General features: G+C 36.5%; 2 protein-coding genes and 1 long non-coding RNA gene across 4 annotated transcripts; 2 read left to right on the top strand and 1 right to left on the bottom strand.

Annotated features, from left to right (window-relative positions):
- Nucleotides 1–92: 92 nt before the first annotated feature.
- On the top strand, nt 93–11827 carry rnf40 (ring finger protein 40). Its single transcript, XM_077738920.1, has 20 exons — nt 93–247; nt 595–743; nt 853–1020; nt 1109–1403; nt 1474–1686; nt 2445–2566; nt 2638–2784; nt 3299–3373; nt 3452–3571; nt 4346–4525; nt 4600–4735; nt 5266–5387; nt 5453–5715; nt 5788–5905; nt 5995–6144; nt 6686–6898; nt 7057–7182; nt 7247–7387; nt 11387–11488; nt 11573–11827. The coding sequence occupies exons 2-20, from the start codon at nt 606–608 to the stop codon at nt 11747–11749; spliced, it is 3006 nt and encodes a 1001-aa protein (XP_077595046.1). The 5' UTR covers nt 93–247; nt 595–605; the 3' UTR covers nt 11750–11827.
- LOC144211570 (uncharacterized) lies at nt 11342–18200 on the bottom strand. 2 transcript variants are annotated; one of them, XR_013329626.1, is made up of 4 exons: nt 17778–18200; nt 17591–17693; nt 16731–17035; nt 11342–11909 (listed from the first exon to the last, which is right to left on the bottom strand). It is a non-coding gene; the product is annotated as an uncharacterized LOC144211570 (long non-coding RNA). The 2 variants fall into 2 exon arrangements; XR_013329625.1 differs by lacking the exon at nt 17778–18200 and having other exon boundaries at nt 17591–17733.
- Nucleotides 18201–18895: 695 nt separating this feature from the next.
- LOC144211649 (tumor necrosis factor receptor superfamily member 12A) lies at nt 18896–24443 on the top strand. The gene is made up of 4 exons (XM_077739044.1): nt 18896–19096; nt 23417–23515; nt 23593–23736; nt 23899–24443. Exons 1-4 carry the CDS (start codon nt 19015–19017, stop codon nt 23937–23939), a joined length of 366 nt encoding a protein of 121 aa, XP_077595170.1. The 5' UTR covers nt 18896–19014; the 3' UTR covers nt 23940–24443.
- The last annotated feature ends 804 nt before the right edge of the window (nt 24444–25247 follow it).

Genomic DNA, 25247 nt, shown 5'->3' with positions numbered 1-25247 from the left:
ATTTTTTAAGTTCACGTATTTTTTATTTATATAAATAACACTTACTTAATTGTCTCAAGAAATAAAGGAAAATGGATAGAATAATTTTACTTGTCGTTGAATCTTCTCCTGAGCGGAAATCCGCATTTTCTTTTTCCGCTAATTGCTGTGATGTTTTGAAGTGTCTCACCAGTTCGCTCCTGAGAAGGTTTGCAACATAGATGGAGGCGATCAAATGATCACTTTGCACATATAACATAAAAACTAGGTAATCTTTAAACGAACGAATGCAACAACTTTTAAGTTTTAGTGTTTTGCAGGAATCTCTGTTAGCGTTAGCCTAGATCGCCTTGGGGAACGGCGCTATTGTAGCCTAAGCTAAGCTAAATAAACAATGCTCATCGGTCTAGTTTTTCCTAGTATTTCACGCATAATATTGTTATATTTATTGCTGAGATCTCTAGGATAAAAAAGCACGACGTTGTGTTTTAGTAATTCTTAGAAATCTATGTATACGTGTGTATATATATGTATTCATACAAACCTATTTGTGTGTATATTGGGTTAGGGTTATGTTGATGTATATGTTGATTAATACGTTTCTTTTTCAATCAGGGGAAGCCAAAATGTCCGGTGCTGGGGGAGGGAAGCGTCCCTCTGGGGGGGACAGTCCCCCTGGTCCACCTGAAAAGAAAAGCAAAAAGGAGGAGAAAACCACCACCACTCTCATCGAGCCTATCCGCATCGCCGGAGTCTCATCCACGGTGAGCCGCTTTCCAAATCACACTTTACAGTGTTAAACGTCCAATCCACTAACGTATTATGTACTTTCACTGTTGGGTTGAATTATTCAATGTCTTTCTCAATGCGCAGGAGGAAATGGACATGAAGGTGATTCAGTTTAAAAACAAAAAGCTCAGCGAGCGTTTGGAGCAGCGGCAAGCAATGGAGGATGAGTTGCGAGAGAAAATTGAGAAACTGGAAAAGAGGCAAGCGACTGATGACACCACCCTGCTGATTGTTAACCGGTACTGGTCAGAGGTAATATCACCCACACATGATAATAATTTCATAATATTTAGACGTTACGTTTTGGCAGCCGGTGACGTGAAAAACATCTTTATTCCAGTTGGAAGACAAAACCCAAATGCTGCGTAATCACATTGAACTGGAGACGCCGGCCTCGTCGGCTCCGGCCCCCCCACCTGCTCCTCCTACCGATCCTTTACCCATGGAGGTGGATGCCGTCAGTCTGTCCTCACCCGCATCCGGAGCCCCCCCGCCACCCCTTCCTGAGCCGCATAATGATGCAAAACCACCGGAGCATCTGCCTCCGGATGAAGTGGGCAAGGACCCGCAGCCTCTTCCGCCCGATGGATCGGAACTGTTAAGTCCCAGGGAACCTCCGCGGCAACCCACTGCAGGTTAGTTGTTGGCTGAAAAATCTTCCATTTCCGAACAATGGATTTTGCAACGGCAATTTGTTTTGCATAGAAGCACCGCCGCCAACGCTGCCACCGCCACTTCCCCTGAGCGAGAGCGCCAAAGGTTTCTTGGCCTTGCTGGAGCACTGCACGGAGGAGGAGATGGCCCTGCACCTCCAGGACCGCATGCTGTTTAGCAAGGAAGCCATTGCTTGCCTGGTGTGCGCCTTTGACAGGCTGCACAGCTACATCCACGACATGAGCAAGCAGATTCAAGCGGCCGGTAAGTTGGGCCGGCCAATCAGGATTTCCATGAATACTTAAGTGTTCCATCATTTTTGCATGTGGTGCACCAATTAGTACATTTTTATTGAGAGAGAAAATATATATATATATATATATATATATATATATATATATATATATATATATATATATATATATATATATATATATATATATATATATATATATATATATATATATATATATATATATATATATATATATATATATATATATATATATATATATATATATATATATATATATATATATATATATATATATATATATATATATATATATATATATATATATATATATATATATATATATATATGTATATATGTATATATGTATATATGTATATATGTATATATGTATATATATATATATATATATATATATATATATATATATATATATATATATATATATACATATACATATACATATACATATACATATACATATACATATACATATACATATACATATACATATACATATACATATATATATATATATATATATATATATATATATATATATATATATATATATTACATTGAGATTTGTGGTAATTGACAAATTTACCAATGTTTCCAGTTTTCCTTTTTTTACAGTAATCCCTCGATTATCACTGATCGCGAGTTCGCTACTTTGCGATTTTTCTCTTTTATTATTTTTTAAGTTGTATTTATTTATTTTAAAGTTCATAAAATAGTGAAAAAAAATTTCCCCCCCAATTTCCCCCAGCCTGCGAGGACGAAACCCTTGCAAGCGTCAGCGCCTTCAACCGCACTCTCCTGGACGAGAACCGCCGGCTGCGAGACCAGGCCACTTTGCTTCAAGGCCGACATCACAAAACCTGCATGGAAGTAAGGCTTCTCCCCCTAGGCACCATGTATTAATTTACTCCAAAAACAAAACATCTACCTTTCCTTAACAGTACAACGAATGGGTGGACAAGGTGACCAGTGCAGAAACCAAAGTGTCGGAAATGGAAACCACCGTGGAGGACCTGCAGTGGGACATCGAGAAACTCCGAAATAGAGAACAAAAGCTCAACAAGCACTTGGCGGAAGCCATGGAGCAGGTGAGCATCTATGCCAGGGGTGTCAAACTCCCTTTGGTCTGCGGGCCGAATACAGCTTAATTTGAGATCAAACGGGCCGGACCAGTAAACTCATTGCAAAATTACATAGAACTAACAATAAGCCCACTTTTTTCCTTTGTATTAGTCACTAATACTAATAATTAGTGCAAAGAATGAGTAAATTATCAAAATGTTTATTAACAGAATTTTCCTTTTACATTATGAACAATATATTATGAACAAGAGAATAACATAAGAACATAAATAAATGTCAATTCATGTTGTCTGCACACACTAAAATACTTTTAAAGAAAATTCACATTTTTTAATACAATGCAGCTTTCTTACTCGGGCCGTACCAAACCACCAGACGGGCCGAATCCGGCCCGCGGGCCGTATGTTTGACACCCCTGATCTATGCCATTTGATGAGCCCAGATGTCCAATTTAGTCGGACTGGGAGGCCTGTTAATCCACCACAGGCCGTGCTCTTTCTAACTTTTTTTGTTCCTTAGCTCAAGTCTGGCTACAGCAGTACGGGCAGTTCCGGGGGTCTCGCCGGAGGTCAAATCACATTAACTATTCAAAAAGTATGTCACCCACCGTTGGACTGCCATTTTGTTTGTCTCCCTCCTTTTCACGGCAGCTAATTTTGCACTCTTTTCCAGTTTGAGAGTCTTAACACAGAGCTGGAGCACAACCAGGAGTTGGCCAATAGCCGCATGGCCGAGTTGGAGAAGCTGCAAGTGGAGCTCCAAGAAGCCGTGAGGGAAAGCGAGAAACTCAAGGTGACGGCCCGGGCGTCTCATTTGGCAGACGTCACGGTTTGCATGTTCTCATAATACCCTCGGGGGATGCAATTTAGCTCGGGTGGAATGTAGTGAAAAATGACATCAACTGGAGCAACTCCCAGCTTTTCAGCAAGTTCTCAATTTGCTCGCTTTGCTCCCGGGGGGAAGGACAAGCCGCAAAGCAGGTGTTCATTTTGGGGCTGCCGCGATAAATCCACAACTACATTATTATCTACTCAATTCAGTTTCATTTTGTTCATTGAATTGATTCAATGATCAATTAATCAAGTGATGAAATTGAATTAGTAAATTAGTGGAACCTTAAAATAGGCCAATATTTTTATGTTTAAGTTTAAATTCATAAACAAACATTTCAATTTAATGAAAAAAAAGACAACAACAAATCTTTAGTTGGAATATTTTTTTTTGTATTACACATATTTTCAAAAACATTAAAATAAAATACAAAAAAAGCAAAAACCACATATTTTAAAACTTTATTGCATAGATAAATATAGATAAAAAAATCATTAATTTCTTTCAAAATATTAGTTTATTGGTATTCAAGTGAAATGATTTTTTTTTTTCAAATTAAGCATTAAGTGGAAAAAAACGATTACCCCTATTTTCTTTCCATTTTTATTCCATAAAACCCCAATCAAGCATTACGACAGTAAATAAAGTAAATTTATGATGAAGGATTTAATAGTCATTACTAACTCATCACAAAACTAATCCTGATCCAACTTGGACTTCCTCTTGTCTTTGTAGCTGGACCTACGTAATATTCCAGAAGATGTGGTGAAGGAAACGCTGGAGTACAAATGTCTCCAATCGCAATTCTCCCTTCTCTACAACGAATCTCTGGGTGTAAAAACCCAGCTGGACGAGGCTAGGGCGCTGCTGCTCACGGCCAAGAACGCCCACCTCCGACAAATCGAGCACATGGAGGTACGCGTCCTTTCTCTTACGAAAGAACCGAATGCCATGAAATGTGAAGTCATGTTGTGCTTTGTATCCCGCAGAGCGACGAGCTGTCCCTTCAGAAAAAGCTGCGCACCGAAGTCATCCAGCTGGAGGACACGCTGGCCCAAGTACGCAAAGAATACGAGATGCTGCGCATCGAGTTTGAGCAAAACCTCGCCGCCAACGAGCAAGCAGGTAGTCATCTGTAATTGAACCCTAAATGTAGTAGACATCCAATTCACTCCGAATGGGAGGGTCTCAATGTCAATGACATTGAAAGATCTATTTAATGATTTAATGGCCTCCTTCCAATGGAGACATTTTTTGAGAGGTTTATTGTATGGTCGTAAATAGTGTCTTTCTATCTTTATTCATCTTAATTGTAATTTATTATTTAACCTTTCTTTAATATATTTTCATTAATATAATTTCGGATTTTTCATTTTTAATAGTTGAATTAGATGTTATGTTAGTCTTTAATATCCTCACTATAGATTTATTCGATATAAATTGCAGCGTGAATGTTTTTTTTTTTTTTTCTCTCCCTCTTTGTGCTGTCTGCCCCTAATTATAAAGTAATAACTTACTAAGTAAGAAACTTGAGGTCTTGAGTTCCTTTTTGACAAAAAAAGCAACTCCAAACCTCAAACTGAAATATAAATAATTTGTCAAATGGATTTATTGCCCAGTCCTATTTGCTTATTTTTTGTGCTGATGTCACTCAGGACCAATCAACCGAGAAATGCGCCACTTAATCAGCAGCCTCCAGAACCACAACCTTCAGCTGAAAGGCGACGTGCAGCGCTTCAAGAGGAAGCTACGAGAAACGCAGATAGAAATCAACAAGGTAAACCTCGCCCGATGCGGCTTTTTGCGCGCCGCTTTTCTGATTTTGCTATTTCCCGGGCCAAGCTACGCAACTTGAACAACGACCCCGGCGTCCTGGTGCTGGAGGAGTCGAGCGGCGATGCCTCCGACGTGAAAAAAGAGGAGGACGACGAGCAAGAGGAGCAGGAGGAGGAAAGGCGGAAGGAGCTGGAGAGGCAGCGGGCCCGCGAGAGGGAGCGCGAGGTCGAACGCGAAAGAGAGCGGGAACGCGAGCGTGATCGGCAGCGCAGCGACGAGGTCAAGAGGAAAGACTCGGACACGCTCAAGATGCTGCGAGTCGAACTCAAGTAGGAGCGCCGTCAACTATTTATGCTGGTAGTTAGTAGTGTGTTGTTATTAAGTCCATGGTTGCCATTCAGGAAAGCGCAGGAGTCCCAGAAGGAGATGAAGCTTCTCCTGGACATGTACAAATCGGCTCCAAAAGAGCAGAGGGACAAAGTGCAGCTGATGGCAGCAGAACGCAAATCCAAAGCTGAGGTTTGTTTTTTTGTGTTGTTATTGTTGTTGTTATGAGTTGCTTTTCCATGAAAAAAATTATTCACACTTCTCTCCCAACGTACGCACAGATTGACGATCTGCGGATTCGCGTGCGTGAGCTGGAGGAGCGCGAGAAGAAGGAAAGCAAGAAACTAGCCGACGAAGACGCCCTCAGGAAGATCCGAGTGGCTGAAGACACCATCGAGCATCTCCAGAAGAAGCTCGGCGCCACCAAGCAGGTATGTGAAGTATTTTATTATTTTTTTGGGGGGGGGGGAGAAAGCTTCTCAATTTTTGGATTAGTTGCGTTTCGTCATTTTGAGATTGTTAAAGTAGGTGCGGTCGAAGGTGCTTTGACATCTGAGACTGTAAAAAGATTTTGGGTGTGTCTCAGGTCAGCGAATCAATGCGACACATCTGGAAAACTGTCGTTAGACGGCCAGAAACCCCTAAACAAGATTTTTGGCAGAGGCTATGTGTCACTTGAGCTGTTTTGTAATGATTAAACATAAGCCACGAAGATTGCAAGCACACCCGCATTAGCTCATTTGTTACTGAAAACCTGACCCATGAACTTATTGAGTTTCACTACATGGCTATTTTCCATTTAGTCTGTGCCAAAAAATCCACTTGGCGGAAACAAAAAGCTCCTCGAGTTGCCTTTACAAATGTGGGATTTGCGGTTTCGTTCCGCGGGAAATGTAGCAGTTGTTTCCTGGTGTCTGGTCACGAGCAATCGCGCTCTGTTTTTATTTTCAACCTTTTTTTGGTTTGTTTTAGGAGGAAGAAGCGCTCCTGAGTGAAATGGATGTGACGGGTCAGGCCTTCGAGGACATGCAGGAGCAGAACAGCCGGCTGTTGCAGCAACTGCGCGAGAAGGACGACGCCAACTTCAAGCTGATGAGTGAGCGTATCAAATCCAACCAGATCTACAAGTTGCTCAAAGAGGAGAAGGAGGAGCTGGCCGACCAGGTCCTCACCTTCAAGACACAGGTACCGTGTTTTTTGCATTATTTTGTCTTTTTAAAATTAATCATTCCATGTAAAATATATAAAAGTGTTTAAGTTTCTTTATTATTTCAGGAAGAATAAAACATGTTCACAGAAGAATCAATTAATGTATTTTTTTATTTTTTTTATTGGCACGGCAGGTAGATGCTCAGCTCCTGGTGGTGCAGAAGCTAGAGGAAAAAGAGGGCATTCTTCAGAGCACGTTGGCCGCCCTGGAGAAAGAGCTATCGCTCAGGACGCAAGCGCTGGAACTCAACAAGCGGAAGGTGAGAAGGAAATGTCGCTTGCTGCAAAAATGGTCCTGTAACCACCTTGTCCTCCTTCCTCCAGGCGGTAGAGGCGGCGCAGCTGGCAGAGGACCAGAAGGTGCAGCTAGAGCACACGCAGGCCAAACTCAAGGAGATCCAGGTGGCCGTCGCCGACAACCGCACCGCCCGAGAGAGGGAGAGCAGCAACTTCAAGCGAGCGCAGGTAGGCCTTCAAAAGAAGAGAAAAAAGTGTATGTTCATATAGGTATGTATGTATGCACACATGCATACATGTATGTATATATGCACACATGCATACATACATGTATGTATGCACACATGCATACATACATGTATGTATGCACACATGCATACATACATGTATGTATGCACACATGCATACATACATGTATGTATGCACACATGCATACATACATGTATGTATGCACACATGCATACATACATGTATGTATGCACATGTATGTATGCACACATGCATACATACATGTATGTATGCACACATGCATACATGTATGTATGCACACATGCATACATACATGTATGTATGCACGCATGCATACATACATGTATGTATGCACATGTATGTATGCACACATGCATACATACATGTATGTATGCACACATGCATACATACATGTATGTATGCACACATGCATACATACATGTATGTATACATGTATGTATGCACACGTGCATACATACATGTATGTATGCAAGTGTCCATACATACATGTATGTATGCATGTGTGCATACATACATGTATGTGTGCATACATACATACATACATGTATGTATGCATACATACATACATACATGTATGTATGCATACATACATACATGTATGTATGCACACATGCATACATACATGTATGTGTGCACACATGCATACATACATGTATGTATGCACACATGCATACATACATGTATGTATGCACACGTGTATACATACATGTATGTATGCATGTGTGCATACATACATGTATGTATGCATGTGTGCATACATACATGTATGTATGCATGTGTGCATACATACATGTATGTATGCATGTGTGCATACATACATGTTTGTGTGCATGTGTGCATACATACATGTATGTATGCATGTGTGCATACATACATGTATGTATGCATGTGTGCATACATACATGTATGTATGCATGTGTGCATACATACATACATACATACATGTATGTATGCATACATACATGTATGTATGCATACATACATGTATGTATGCATGTGTGCATACATACATGTATGTATATATGCATGTGTGCATACATACATGTATGTATATATGCATGTGTGCATACATACATACATGTATGTATGCATGTGTGCATACATACATGTATACATACATGTATGTATGTATGCGTGCACACATACATGTATGTATGCATGTGTGCATACATACATGTATGTATGCATGTGTGCATACATACATGTATGTGTGCATACATACATACATACATGTATGTATGCATACATACATACATACATGTATGTATGCACACATGCATACATACATGTATGTATGCACACATGCACACAAACATGTATGTATGCACACATGCATACATACATGTATGTATGCACACATGCATACATACATGTATGTATGCACACATGCATACATACATGTATGTATGCACACATGCATACATACATGTATGTATGCACACATGCATACATACATGTATGTATGCACGCATGCATACATGTATGTATGCATGTGTGCATACATACATGTATGCATGCGTGCATACATACATGTATGTGTGCATACATACATACATGTATGCATGTGTGCGTACATACAAACATGTATGCATGTGTGCATACAAACATACATGTATGTATGCATGTGTGCATACATACATGTATGTGTGCATACATAAATACATGTATGTATGCATGTGTGCATACATACATGTATACATACATGTATGTATGCATGTGTGCATACATACATGTATACATACATGTATGTATGCATGTGTGCATACATACATGTATACATACATGTATGTATGTATGCACACATGCATGCATACATACATGTGTGCATACATACATACATACATACATACATACATACATACATGTGTGCATACATACATACATGTATTTATGTATGCATGTGTGCATACATACATACATACATGTATGTATGCATGTGTGCACACATACATGTATGTATGTATGCACACACATGTATGTATGTATGCATGTGTGCATACATACATGTATGTATGCATGTGTGCATACATACATGTATGTGTGCATACATACATACATGTATGTATGCACACATGCATACATACATGTATGTATGTATGCACACATACATACATGTATGTATGCATACATATATGTATGTATGCACACATGTATACATACATGTATGTATGCACACATGCATACATACATGTATGTATGCATGTGTGCATACATACATGTATGTATGAATGTGTGCATACATATATATATATGTATGCATACATACATGTATGTGTGCATACATACATACATGTATGCATGTGTGCGTACATACAAACATGTATGCATGTGTGCATACAAACATACATGTATGTATGCATGTGTGCATACATACATGTATGTGTGCATACATAAATACATGTATGTATGCATGTGTGCATACATACATGTATACATACATGTATGTATGCATGTGTGCATACATACATGTATACATACATGTATGTATGCATGTGTGCATACATACATGTATACATACATGTATGTATGTATGCACACATGCATGCATACATACATGTGTGCATACATACATACATACATACATACATACATGTGTGCATACATACATACATGTATTTATGTATGCATGTGTGCATACATACATACATACATGTATGTATGCATGTGTGCACACATACATGTATGTATGTATGCACACACATGTATGTATGTATGCATGTGTGCATACATACATGTATGTATGCATGTGTGCATACATACATGTATGTGTGCATACATACATACATGTATGTATGCACACATGCATACATACATGTATGTATGTATGCACACATACATACATGTATGTATGCATACATATATGTATGTATGCACACATGTATACATACATGTATGTATGCACACATGCATACATACATGTATGTATGCATGTGTGCATACATACATGTATGTATGAATGTGTGCATACATATAAATATATGTATGCATACATACATGTATGTGTGCATACATACATACATGTATGTATGTATGCACACATACATGTATGTATGTATGCACACATGCATACATACATGTATGTATGCGTGTGTGCATACATACATACATGTATGTGTATGTACATACATGTATGTATGCATGTGTGCATACATACATGTATGTATGCACATGTATGTATGCACACATGCATACATACATGTATGTATGCACACATGCATACATACATGTATGTATACATGTATGTATGCACACGTGCATACATACATGTATGTATGCATGTGTGCACACATACATGTATGTATGTATGCACACACATGTATGTATGTATGCATGTGTGCATACATACATGTATGTATGCATGTGTGCATACATACATGTATGTGTGCATACATACATACATGTATGTATGCACACATGCATACATACATGTATGTATGTATGTATGCACACATACATACATGTATGTATGCATACATATATGTATGTATGCACACATGTATACATACATGTATGTATGCACACATGCATACATACATGTATGTATGCATGTGTGCATACATACATGTATGTATGAATGTGTGCATACATATATATATGTATGCATACATACATGTATGTGTGCATACATACATACATGTATGTATGTATGCACACATACATGTATGTATGTATGCACACATGCATACATACATGTATGTATGCGTGTGTGCATACATACATACATGTATGTGTATATACATACATGTATGTATGCATGTGTGCATACATACATGTATGTATGCATGTGTGCATACATAAATGTATGTATGCATGCATGTGTGCATACATGTATGTATGCATGCATGTGTGCATGCATACATACATGTGTGTGCATACACACATACACACATATATATACATATATTTTTATACCTGTTTGGCACATAAATGCAAGATGTTCTAAAATTGTTTTCTCAGGAGGACTTGTCCAGGCTGAGGCGGAAGTTGGAGAAACAGAAGAAGGTGGAGGTCTACTCGGACGCCGATGAGATCCTGCAGGAAGAAATTAACCAGTACAAGGTAAGAGAAAAATTATGACTTGTGTTATGTCTATTAGTATCTCAAACTTGGAAGCGTCACATTGTATTTTGTTTTCCTTTTTAGGCCAAGCTGCGTTGCCCGTGCTGCAATACGCGAGACAAAGACACGGTGCTGACTAAGTGTTTCCACGTCTTCTGCTACGAATGTCTGAAGATGCGCTACGACACGCGCCAGCGCAAGTGCCCCAAGTGCAACTGTGCTTTCGGCGCTAACGACTTTCACCGCATCTACATTACTTAACATCCCGGCTGTACTCACCTTTTTGAATGCAAATGTGTCACCTGTAGTCCATCTAATAAATTGGTCGTTGTTAACATACTTGGATAGTGTGGTGGTTTTTGTCCGAGTTAGCGGCACATCTTGAAGCATTTCTTAAGGCTTCGGGAGGACATAGGACATTCTTTAAAAAACAACATAGTATAGTAAGGCATTTTTATGTTCAAAAACGACATAGTATAGTAAGGTTTAAAAAAACGACAGTATAGTAAAAGCATTTTTATGTTAAAAAACGACATAGTATAGTAAGGCATTTTTATGTTAAAAACGACATAGTATAGTAAGGCATTTTTATGTTAAAAACGACATAGTATAGTAAGGCATTTTTTCTTTAAAAAACGACATAGTATAGTAAGGCTTAAAAAACGACATAGTATAGTAAGGCTTAAAAAACGACATAGTATAGTAAGGCATTTTTATGTTAAAAAACGACATAGTATAGTAAGGCATTTTTATGTTAAAAACGACATAGTATAGTAAGGCATTTTTATGTTAAAAACGACATAGTATAGTAAGGCATTTTTTCTTTAAAAAACGACATAGTATAGTAAGGCATTTTTTCTTTAAAAAACGACATAGTATAGTAAGGCTTAAAAAACGACATAGTATAGTAAGGCATTTTTATGTTAAAAAACGACATAGTATAGTAAGGCATTTTTATGTTAAAAAACGACATAGTATAGTAAGGCTTAAAAAACGACATAGTATAGTAAGGGATTTTTATGTTAAAAAACGACATAGTATAGTAAGGCATTTTTTCTTTAAAAACGACATAGTAAAGTAAGGCTTAAAAAACGACATAGTATAGTAAGGCATTTTTATGTTAAAAAACGACATAGTATAGTAAGGCATTTTTTCTTAAAAAAACGACATAGTATAGTAAGGCTTAAAAAACGACATAGTATAGTAAGGCATTTTTATGTTAAAAAACGACATAGTATAGTAAGGCATTTTTATGTTAAAAAATGACATAGTATAGTAAGGCTTAAAAAACGACATAGTATAGTAAGGCTTAAAAAACGACATAGTATAGTAAGGCATTTTTATGTTAAAAAACGACATAGTATAGTAAGGCATTTTTATGTTAAAAAATGACATAGTATAGTAAGGCTTAAAAAACGACATAGTATAGTAAGGCTTAAAAACGACAGTATAGTAAGGCATTTTTATGTTAAAAAACGACATAGTATAGTAAGGCATTTTTATGTTAAAAAATGACATAGTATAGTAAGGCTTAAAAACGACAGTATAGTAAGGCATTTTTATGTTAAAAAACGACATAGTATAGTAAGGCATTTTTATGTTAAAAAATGACATAGTATAGTAAGGCATTTTTATGTTAAAAAACGACATAGTATAGTAAGGCATTTTTTCTTAAAAAAACGACAGTATAGTAAGGCTTAAAAAACGACATAGTATAGTAAGGCATTTTTATGTTAAAAACGACATAGTATAGTAAGGCATTTTTATGTTAAAAACGACATAGTATAGTAAGGCATTTTTTCTTTAAAAAACGACATAGTATAGTAAGGCTTAAAAAACGACATAGTATAGTAAGGCTTAAAAAACGACATAGTATAGTAAGGCATTTTTATGTTAAAAAACGACATAGTATAGTAAGGCATTTTCATGTTAAAAAACGACATAGTATAGTAAGGCATTTTCATGTTAAAAAACGACATAGTATAGTAAGGCATTTTTTTCTTTAAAAACGACATAGTATAGTAAGGCTTAAAAAACGACATAGTATAGTAAGGGATTTTTATGTTAAAAAACGACATAGTATAGTAAGGCATTTTTTCTTAAAAAAACGACATAGTATAGTAAGGCTTAAAAAACGACATAGTATAGTAAGGCATTTTTATGTTAAAAAACGACATAGTATAGTAAGGCATTTTTTCTTAAAAAAACGACATAGTATAGTAAGGCATTTTTATGTTAAAAAACGACATAGTATAGTAAGGCTTAAAAAACGACATAGTATAGTAAGGCATTTTCATGTTAAAAAACGACATAGTATAGTAAGGCATTTTTTCTTTAAAAACGACATAGTATAGTAAGGCTTAAAAAACGACATAGTATAGTAAGGCATTTTTTCTTAAAAAAACGACATAGTATAGTAAGGCTTAAAAAACGACATAGTATAGTAAGGCATTTTTATGTTAAAAAACGACATAGTATAGTAAGGCATTTTTATGTTAAAAAACGACATAGTATAGTAAGGCATTTTTTCTTAAAAAACGACATAGTATAGTAAGGCTTAAAAAACGACATAGTATAGTAAGGCATTTTTATGTTAAAAAACGACATAGTATAGTAAGGCATTTTCATGTTAAAAAACGACATAGTATAGTAAGGCATTTTTTTCTTTAAAAACGACATAGTATAGTAAGGCTTAAAAAACGACATAGTATAGTAAGGGATTTTTATGTTAAAAAACGACATAGTATAGTAAGGCATTTTTTCTTAAAAAAACGACATAGTATAGTAAGGCTTAAAAAACGACATAGTATAGTAAGGCATTTTTATGTTAAAAAACGACATAGTATAGTAAGGCATTTTTTCTTAAAAAAACGACATAGTATAGTAAGGCATTTTTATGTTAAAAAACGACATAGTATAGTAAGGCTTAAAAAACGACATAGTATAGTAAGGCATTTTCATGTTAAAAAACGACATAGTATAGTAAGGCATTTTTTCTTTAAAAACGACATAGTATAGTAAGGCTTAAAAAACGACATAGTATAGTAAGGCATTTTTTCTTAAAAAAACGACATAGTATAGTAAGGCTTAAAAAACGACATAGTATAGTAAGGCATTTTTATGTTAAAAAACGACATAGTATAGTAAGGCATTTTTATGTTAAAAAATGACATAGTATAGTAAGGCATTTTTATGTTAAAAAACGACATAGTATAGTAAGGCATTTTTTCTTAAAAAAACGACATAGTATAGTAAGGCTTAAAAAACGACATAGTATAGTAAGGCATTTTTATGTTAAAAAACGACATAGTATAGTAAGGCATTTTTATGTTAAAAAACGACATAGTATAGTAAGGCATTTTTTCTTAAAAAACGACATAGTATAGTAAGGCTTAAAAAACGACATAGTATAGTAAGGCATTTTTATGTTAAAAAACGACATAGTATAGTAAGGCATTTTCATGTTAAAAAACGACATAGTATAGTAAGGCATTTTCATGTTAAAAAACGACATAGTATAGTAAGGCATTTTTTTCTTTAAAAACGACATAGTATAGTAAGGCTTAAAAAACGACATAGTATAGTAAGGGATTTTTATGTTAAAAAACGACATAGTATAGTAAGGCATTTTTTCTTAAAAAAACGACATAGTATAGTAAGGCTTAAAAAACGACATAGTATAGTAAGGCATTTTTATGTTAAAAAACGACATAGTATAGTAAGGCATTTTTTCTTAAAAAAACGACATAGTATAGTAAGGCATTTTTATGTTAAAAAACGACATAGTATAGTAAGGCTTAAAAAACGACATAGTATAGTAAGGCATTTTCATGTTAAAAAACGACATAGTATAGTAAGGCATTTTTTCTTTAAAAACGACATAGTATAGTAAGGCTTAAAAAACGACATAGTATAGTAAGGCATTTTTTCTTAAAAAAACGACATAGTATAGTAAGGCTTAAAAAACGACATAGTATAGTAAGGCATTTTTATGTTAAAAAACGACATAGTATAGTAAGGCATTTTTATGTTAAAAAACGACATAGTATAGTAAGGCTTAAAAAACGACATAGTATAGTAAGGCTTAAAAACGACATAGTATAGTAAGGCATTTTTATGTTAAAAAACGACATAGTATAGTAAGGCATTTTTATGTTAAAAAACGACATAGTATAGTAAGGCATTTTTATGTTAAAAAACGACATAGTATAGTAAGGCTTAAAAAACGACATAGTATAGTAAGGCTTAAAAACGACATAGTATAGTAAGGCATTTTTATGTTAAAAAACGACATAGTATAGTAAGGCATTTTTACGTTAAAAAACGACATAGTATAGTAAGGCTTAAAAATTGACATAGTATACTATGTCGTTTTTTTCTTTAAAAAATGACATCGTATAGTAAGGCTTAGTACAAGTATACATACAAGTATACATACAAGTACAAGTATACATACAAGTACAAGTATACATACAAGTATACATACAAGTACAAGTATACATACAAGTACAAGTATACATACATGTGCAAGTATACATACATGTGCAAGTATACATACATGTGCAAGTATACATACAAGTACAAGTATACATACAAGTACAAGTATACATACAAATACAAGTATACATACAAGTACAATTATACATACAAGTACAAGTATACATACAAGTACAAGTATACATACAAGTACAAGTATACAAGTACACATACAAGTACAAATACAAGTACACATACAAGTACAAGTATACAAGTACACATACAAGTACAAATACAAGTACACATACAAGTACACATACAAGTACACATACAAGTACACATACAAGTACACATACAAGTACACATACAAGTACACATACAAGTACATATACAAGTACACATAAGTACACATACAAGTACACACACAAGTACAGGCACATGTATACATACGTTACTGTATGTAAACATTGTTTTTATGTATGTGTATACATGAATGCATGGCTGGTTTCTTATGTTTATTTCTGTGTGCACTTTCTCTACTAATTTTGAGTAAGTGTCTTGTTACTTTTGTGATAACGCCTGCCTGTCTTGCATGCACATCCATATTTTTGTTGGCATCTTATTGTCTATTTTTTTGGGTGGGGTGTTTCTCTTTTGGGGCTTTTAATTTCAAATACGAGGGTGTGTAAATGAGTTTACATTTGGTGTGTTTTGTTTTGTATTCCCTGCTTTTGTTCCTGTGTGTGTGTGTGTGTGTGTTTCATACCGTTGCCATGGCGCCGCCATACAAGTTTGACACAACATCTGCAGCTTATAGTGGCTCATTACAGGATGAAATCACAGCAGTGGAAAGTCAGCACACATGGGCGGCCCTCGCTCAGCTCCGGGTCGTCCTAAAGGTCGAGTAGAAAAACATCTGTGTGAGGACATTCTTCAGCCGTCGTTAATGCGATGAGACCCCTTTTTCCTGCCCCGAACGACGACGTGAACGCTTGGCTCGCGTCTGTTTGACGTTAGACTTGTGGGAAAGGCGCTTCGCACCATGTTGCGCGGGAACACCGCCAGACTTTGCTGCGAGCAAGAAAAGAAAAAAAAAAAGAGTTAATTCAGCATTTGGGAACACTTAGATCAACGTTCCAGAAGACTATATTAGAATGTCGGCTAATAAAAAAAAAATACAGGAGAGATAGCTGTCCAATCCTTTTGTACTTGCTAACAGATAAATTCAGGGGTATTCCTTAACTAGCATATTTACTAAAAAGCTAACATGAGCTAAGCCACTTGCTATTTGTTATTTTTAATATGTAACCATGGTTGTTGTCAGGCAGAATTATATGAAATTACTTTTCATGTAAACAGTTCAAAAAGTTAGCATGAGCCGTTTTACACCATACTAACATCAAATTATATTGCATGTTAAGTAATACTTATTCAAGTAAATACTATCTTAAAGTTGAAAACATTTCTTTTTCTTAATAATATTGCTTTGAATATCATCTTAAAACTATTTAAATATTCCTCTCTTGTGTTGCCCTCTAGCGGACAACATTAAAACGTCCCCCAACTTAAAACAGGAAAATGAATCACAACACTTAGTATATGTATATAAATATATATAATATTTACCTGAGTTTGCAGTCTCTGGGAAGATGATCTTGACATGACAACACAGTCAAGATGAAATCCGATTGGTTGCCATTCAGACCAGAAGCAGCAACCCAGAAAAACCCTTTAAAAGAAGCAAATCATTTAATATTACACAACAACAAAAAATGAGAATTAAGTGTTATTGTAGCGTGAAGGACTTCCTTACCTCCAGATGTTTGGCAGGCAGATCGTGTGCGGAGTGTGAAAACAACACTGTTGTTATGGCAGGAGGCCCCACCCGACAGACCCCTGGTTGCTTTGAACACCCGCATTTTGCGTCAGGGACACTCATTTCTTCCAAAATCACAAGTTCAATTGGTGAAATAAAACATCAATGCTAAATACTTTGTAGAAATTGGAAACTTACTGTTACAAGTTCACTTATTCAGGGCTGTCCTGGTTAGTGGTAGTCAGTAAAAAAATACATTATTGCTCATTGACAGGTGACCAATCAATTTGGATTTGGAGGGTTGGCAGTCAGAGTTGTAAATAATGTGTAGACAATTAAATATAATTCACATTATTTACACTTTATATTACAAAAAAATTGATATTTTTCTTTTTTTGCAAATTAGTGTTAAGAAATGGTTACTATGTATTTTTAAACAGTTTTAGTTAAAAGCAAACGGAAAAACTGTATTATACATAATACACATAATATACATAAGTATTTTATAAATGAAAAAAAATGCTTTTTCTGAAACACTTAAAACATTGACTGCCATTTAAGGCCAACCCTCCCAGTTCAAATAAATTGGACACCTGTTGCCTTAGTGCAGCAAAAATATTGTAATTTCCATATTGACACCAAGAACATGAACACCCCACTATGCGATTTCCTATTATTCCAGCACACCCCATAAACTTGTTGAATTTTCCTCCCATTGGCTGTCATCAGCTTATATTATTTTTTTATTTTTTCTATTTTTTTTACGTTTGCTTGCGTGTTTGGCAGCCTGCGAGGATGACGTCGTCAGGCGTGGTAACAACAATGAGACCCCGATTGAATCCAGACTGCAAAGACCCTCACTCACTCCCCCATACATATCCAAAAACATCCCCCTAAAAAAACCAAACAAAAAAATGAATCAACAAATATACAAATATTCAAATTTGGACATTGGCAATCATCAAGTCTACTTGAGGAACACAACGTGGGAAAAAAGGACTCTGAAAAATCTATGGGCTGGTGGAGTTTTCCTGAGTGGAGTGCATAGGAAATGAGTCATCGTGCGCGTGTGTGCGTGCGTGCGTGCGGGGGCGTGTGCGCTAGTTTGTTCAAAAACACGCAGCGCCGGTGAGTCACCAAGTGATGTTCACTTTTCCGTGCTGACGACCACCGAGCTGGTCGTCCCTGGATGAATTATTAGCATTTGTCCGCTTCTAATAGAAAGACAGAGGCTATGTCCTCCGGTGCAATGTCTGCAATTTGCGGAGTGTTTCTGGCCCTGCTGAGCGCTTTTGGTGGAGCGTACGCGCAAAAAAGTAAGTTTTTTTTTTTTTTAATGGGGGTTCTTGGAGGGAGCATGTGTATGTGTGAAGCGCCTACTAGACCGGCTTAGATGGTCCACCGGTTCCGCATTCCGATGGCTTGAGTTCAGCCATCCCAGCCGCGTGCACCGTCTCTTTAAGATCAGGTTGGAGCCAAAGAAAGATAACAAATAACGGGGGAGATAGGGAGGATGTGTCCTTGAAAAATTTGGAGGATAACGGTTAAACATTACTAAGTCATTCTTTTCTTTAGTGGCAATTTGAGTGGTCCAGTGGGATGGACTATGTGTGTGTATTAGGGATGCAAGTCGATATATATTGGAAGTTTTGACATGATTTTGGTTCGATGTAAGGGCCTGGAATGGTTTTAATTATGCAAATGTTTATGTACGTTACGATACGCCTAATGTTTGTTGAGCCAAATTAAGTGACAATCATGCAGTCATAACATTTTTTTTACCTAAAAAAAGAATCAAATACAATAAAAGACATGGATGATAAGGAAAAATACGACTATGTATAGCAAGGCTTTTTTTAGGGAAAAAATAACCATGTATATATAGTATGTCTGTTTTTTGGATGGAGGAAAAGTGTGCACTAAGGCTTTTTTTGTGGGAAAAAAATGACAACGATGTACAGTAAGGCTTTTTTTCCCCATAAAAATGTCCATGTGTCGTAAGGATTTTTTATCTGCAAAAAACAATCATGTAGATTAAGGCTTTCTAGAAACCAAAAACAATGAAATAGTAAGGCTTTTTTTTGCAGAAAAAAATAATCTGGAAAAAAATCGACTAAGTATTGAAAGGCTGCAAAAAAATGATCAGGTAGAGTAAGGCTTTTCATCTACAAAAACACAACCAAGTATAGTAAGACATTTTTTTCTGTGGGAAAAAAGAAGCATGTATAGTAAGTCCTTTTTGTGCAAAAAAATACTCACCATGTATAGTAAGGCTTCTTATCTACAAAAATATAAATTTTTAAATTTTGAATGCCTTATAGTTAGGCTTTTTAAATCTAGAAAAATAAACATGTTTAGAAAGGCATTTTATCTACAAAAAAGACAGTGTATAGTAAAGTTATTTTTTATCTGAAAAAAAACAACCATTTATAGTAAGGCTTTTAAATCTAGAAAAATATAAGATTTATGTGTAAAAGACGTTAAAAAAACAACCACTTTTTATCTACAAAAACAACCATGTATGTATGGCTTTTTTTCCTGCAAAAAAATGACAACCATAAGTATCGTAATGCATTCTTTCTGCACAAAAAAACACCATATATAAATATAATAAGGCACATTGGCCTTGCTTAGTTGGGCTTTATTTCTGCAGAAAACACAAAGTATTTTAAGGATATTTTTGCCTTCAAATAAAAAGTATTTGTACAAATTTCACAAAAAACTGTAAACAAGAATGTCCAAAACAAAATATATCACATTTGAAAATGAACCATATGTTCCTCATGTTATATAATTAAAGTTTTCCAATGAATAAAGATGAACATAATTAAATTAATACTTGAACCAAAACCCCAAACGCCATTTAAAACAAGTACTAGTATATGGAAGGGATCTAAATCCTGCTGCTTTGCATGACTTTTACTGGCTAACATCCAGCATTCTTCAACGTTACTTCAAACCCTGTGTTATATTCCTTCAAATTCTTTGCAATGTCATTTTAAGGAAAAATATTATATCAGGATATATTTCATTATTCCTTTTTGTCCACATGGCACAGCTTGATCCTCACAGCTTTAAACTCCCAGTTAACCTTATCCCAAGCTCCGAGTTATTTTCTTAAGCGTTTATGTTGAATCCCAGCAAGCTTGATATAAAAACATGCTCGCCTTTAGATCATTTCCTCCTGCTTTGACCACTTCTTCCCGTGTGTGCGTGTTTTTTACCGCCACCCCAACAACGCCGAGTTGTCGGAGCAGCGTGAGGCCGTCTCCCACATCTGGACATCAGCTGCCGGCCCCCGCGACCCCCGCCTCTCGACTGTGTTTTAGGACAAAACGCAACATCCCCACACCCAAAAAGAGAAAAAAAAACGTGACTACCCAATGTCAGGAATGGCAAAAGCGGTGGGCGCCAGATTCCTCCAGAACAAACAAAACCGACTCTTGGGACATGTCGTCTGTCGCGGAGACGTTGCCACTTGTTGTCGGGTCGTCACGGGTCGCGCCTACGCGTTCCCCCACTGATGACCTTGGGCATTCTCGCGGTTCTGACTCGGCTTGTCGCATTTTTGGGCCAATTTAGCAAAAAACAACAACTAAAAAACAGTTATTCTTGCCTCTAGTTGGGCCTAGCTTACATGGCTAGCATGTCAAATGAATCAGTAAGGAACTGTTACATTTACTTTAACTTAGTAACTTTGTTACAAAAATATACTAGGAGTATTTTTGTCAAGAAATTTGAGCTAAACAAGACATTAAGTTCATTGGCATTTAAGACACCAGACATCCAATCCAGTTGAAGCGGGAAAGATGGCAGCAAGTGACAATTGGCCAATTGGAATGGACTACAAACCCTTTGGATTTGAGAGTGGAAATAGCCACAATGAATTGGACGTCTGGCGCCGTCAATGGGAAGGGAATTGTCCTTTTTTTGTGAAAAACAATGGGCGAGTCATAAGGTGTCGTCTTATCTCGACACTGGCGAAAAGCCGCATTGCGAGCGGATGAGTCAGCAAGAATGACGTCAACGGCAAGGTCGTGAGAGAGAGAGAGAAAGACAGACTATTGTTTGGGCCTACTTATCTACATGACAAATACTCTTGGAAGTACAAAACACTTTGAATTTTGTGCAACGGCGACGTCTTCCTGCTAGATATTGTCTTAAAATATACTAAGTGAGCTATACGGAGGGGTCAAATTTAGGACAAAAACTATGGCGTCGCAAAAGGTCAAAAAAGTAACTGGACATTGAATTGAATACTTTGATTGTCATTATACAAGTATAATGAGATTTAAAGCTTTCACCACATAGTACACAAATAACAGTAGACGGACAAATAATCAATAAATAAGTAGTCTACATTGTAGCCTTCCTAAGGTAGAAAGTACCATGTAGTTCAACTACTACTCATCTATGTTGACTACTTATTTATTTATCATTATTTGTCTTTTTGTTGCTATTTCTGCAACTTTGAGGTGGAGCTTTAAATCTCATAGTGGCATAATGACAATAAAAGCATTCAATTTAATAACATTAAACACAGAAAAATACAGTTTGGTAATAGCAAAATGAATGTAAAGATGTCAGTATACTATCATTTGCCTCCTGTGATATTTGGACCAATCAAAAGAGCTCGTTTAACTTGTCAAATCTCAACTTGATCCTAGGGTGATCTAATCATTCTAAAATGACTTTAAACGTTCAAAGACGCAAGAATCCAAACAATTTGATTTCGCAAAATAAATCAAAGTCTTTAAATAAGCGCCGCCGCTCGTCAACGCCCACATTAAAGCGCTCGTGTCGCACGCAAAAACAAACGAAGCATCCCGTGGCGTCGGGAAGGAAGCTTTTCCGTTCAGGGGGGCCCATCTTGTTTTCATCTTCCCAGCGGATTTGTGTTCTCCTTTTTCAAAGTGAAAGAGACACAAACACGCCAAAAGGATGTTTGCACGTCTGTCTTTATGTTTGACCTACACGCTCCAATCGTCCCACAAATTTTGGCCTAACGGGCAAACCATTTCTAGCCATGGACAGACACTTTACGACAAACTCAAGGCAGACGACATACCGGAGAAATGACGTTAGTTGGAAAACACATGGCGCTTAATAGGCTATTGCACCGCCTTGACTTACAAGAACTCTGTCGTGACACTTTGAGTAAAACGTGTACTGAGAAAAACTAATTCAAGGCGGCACTTAATGTAAATTTTAAACATTTTAAATAAACTGTGAGGGTCAAAGAGCCAAACCAGAACCTACCAAAAACGAACAGACACACAAAAAACACGCAATTTAAACCTGATTAGTCACCATAAGCCTTAATTTTTATATTTCTGATGAATTTGTATGAGTTTTTAGAAAAACTAAAATCAAGAAAAACACAAAACAACAATGTATACAAAATTTGATAAGCAAAGAGCCGCATGTGGCTCGAAAGCCACATATCGGCCACCCCTGCACTAGGCAAATCGGATACATTTTGAGTTAGGGTTTAAAAAATGAAACTCATAAGTCAAGGTATCACAAACTGAAAAGACAATATTAACGTTAACCAAACCCCAGCTGCGTCGGATTATATTTTGTAAGAAATTATGCAGGAATTTAACGTTTTTGTGTTGTTTTTTGTACGTTCCTAGGTCAGTGTGGGATCTCGGAATTCTGGAGTTCCGACCTGGATGGCTGCATGCCGTGCGCCTCTTGCAAGCAATATCCAAAAACGCCATTGTGCAATACGTGTAAGATTTTAACCGCCGGAATACTTTTTTGGGGTCGTGCTGATTTTTAATGAAGGTGTTTTGTTTTTGTACAACAGGCAAAGTAGTGGAAGAGACGCCGGACATGTGGAAGTTAGCAGCCATTAGCAGCTTTTCGGTGCTAGCGGTGGTCCTAGTGGGCGCCGCCCTCATTATCGGAGTGATAGTGCATCGTCGTAAAGTACAAAAACTTCCTTTACGAGGTACGTTGATTTGAGATCTTGTCACAATTGGTTGTTAGGCTAGCACACTGACTAAATAATCAATTACATGACGATACAAAATCAATTTGAAACATATTTGGGCTAAAAAAAAGATTATTTTGATCAATTATAATAAACGTTTTTCCATTTTTTTGTCTCCAGAACCAATCGAAGAAACCGCAGGCCCACTTTATCAAGCATAAATCTCAAAGTCAATGAATGCAACATTGCCACTACAGTCTGACGGCCCCAAGCTAGCGAGGAACGTTCTACGCCGGGTGGGCCAGATCGGGGCGGGGCTTCCTTGAACCCGTTGAACTTTGACTGACAGAGCGACTGCAGGCTTTCTCCTGACAACAAATCCATCTATTTTTTAGTTTAGGAATGTATTTAAATGTAGCAAAAGCGACGGACGTTACACTCAGATGCCTTTGGACGACGAAACCGCAAAAAACAATGAATGTAGGTATGGAAGGGGTCAAAGGGCGGGGCATGCTGTTGGGGCGCAAACGGCGTGTTTGAATGTAGCTACTGTTTAGGTGAAGCGTCGTCTTATTAAGACAATCGTGCACTGTTACTGAAGAAAAAAAAATACATTTCAATATACACAAGAGGGAATGGCGTCATATTGGTGTACTGTATTATTCAGGAAGGCGAATTGTTTTTTTAATTTCAAATAAGAAAGATATTTCACGCAAAATACTATCAATTAATTGGCTGCCATTGAGAAGGAAAAATGATACCATAGTTGCTTTAAAAATGGACAGTTTTGACATTGTTTTGCCGTTAATAGCGGTAAATTAGTAAAGAAATTTAAATATATTTTGTATGGTGTATTTCTAAAGCACATTATTTTCTAAATAGAACAAAGATATATATATTAAAAAAAACTTGTGATTTGATACTAACAACTTCCTAACTTTGTCTAAATGTATATAATTATGTACATGCACTGGCTTCTTTTGACCAAATGCAGTTCTTTTGTTGCTTTGAGTATCAAAATGTATTTTCACAATAAAATAATTGAACAGTAATTCTATTGTTTGGTTTTCACATGAACAAAGAGATTTGCAATTTTACTTTTTATTCACTAATTTCCAATCTTAGACTTAATATACTCTTAGAAATCTATACTTTTGTGACAAAATAGGAGTTAAATACTTCAATCTATTACATGAGGTGATAAACTAGCATCTATTTTTTCCTTTAAAAGAAAAGATCCGGGGGACGGACGGTCGACAAGTGAAGTGAGGAAGGAGGCGAAGGAAGCGCCACAGGAGACGGAAACGTTAACATAAACGTTGGCGAGCTGCAACTAAATATTTGTTTGAATGTGCATTTTGCTGCTTAGCGTGAAAGATAAACAAGAGCACAGTTGACGCACAATATAAACATTGAAAGAATACTAGTCAAAACGTGGCCTAAATACTTTGAAAAAAAACAAGAATAGGTGGGGTTTAGCAGTGGGGGTGTTAAATATTTCCGAACTCATCAGCTCTGTTATAAGCTCT

Source organism: Stigmatopora nigra, chromosome 18 (genome assembly GCF_051989575.1).
Source record: "Stigmatopora nigra isolate UIUO_SnigA chromosome 18, RoL_Snig_1.1, whole genome shotgun sequence".
NCBI classification, from domain to species: Eukaryota; Metazoa; Chordata; class Actinopteri; order Syngnathiformes; family Syngnathidae; genus Stigmatopora; species Stigmatopora nigra.
The sequence above is the reverse complement of the archived record's forward strand: the minus strand, read 5'-3'. Positions and strand labels throughout refer to the sequence as shown.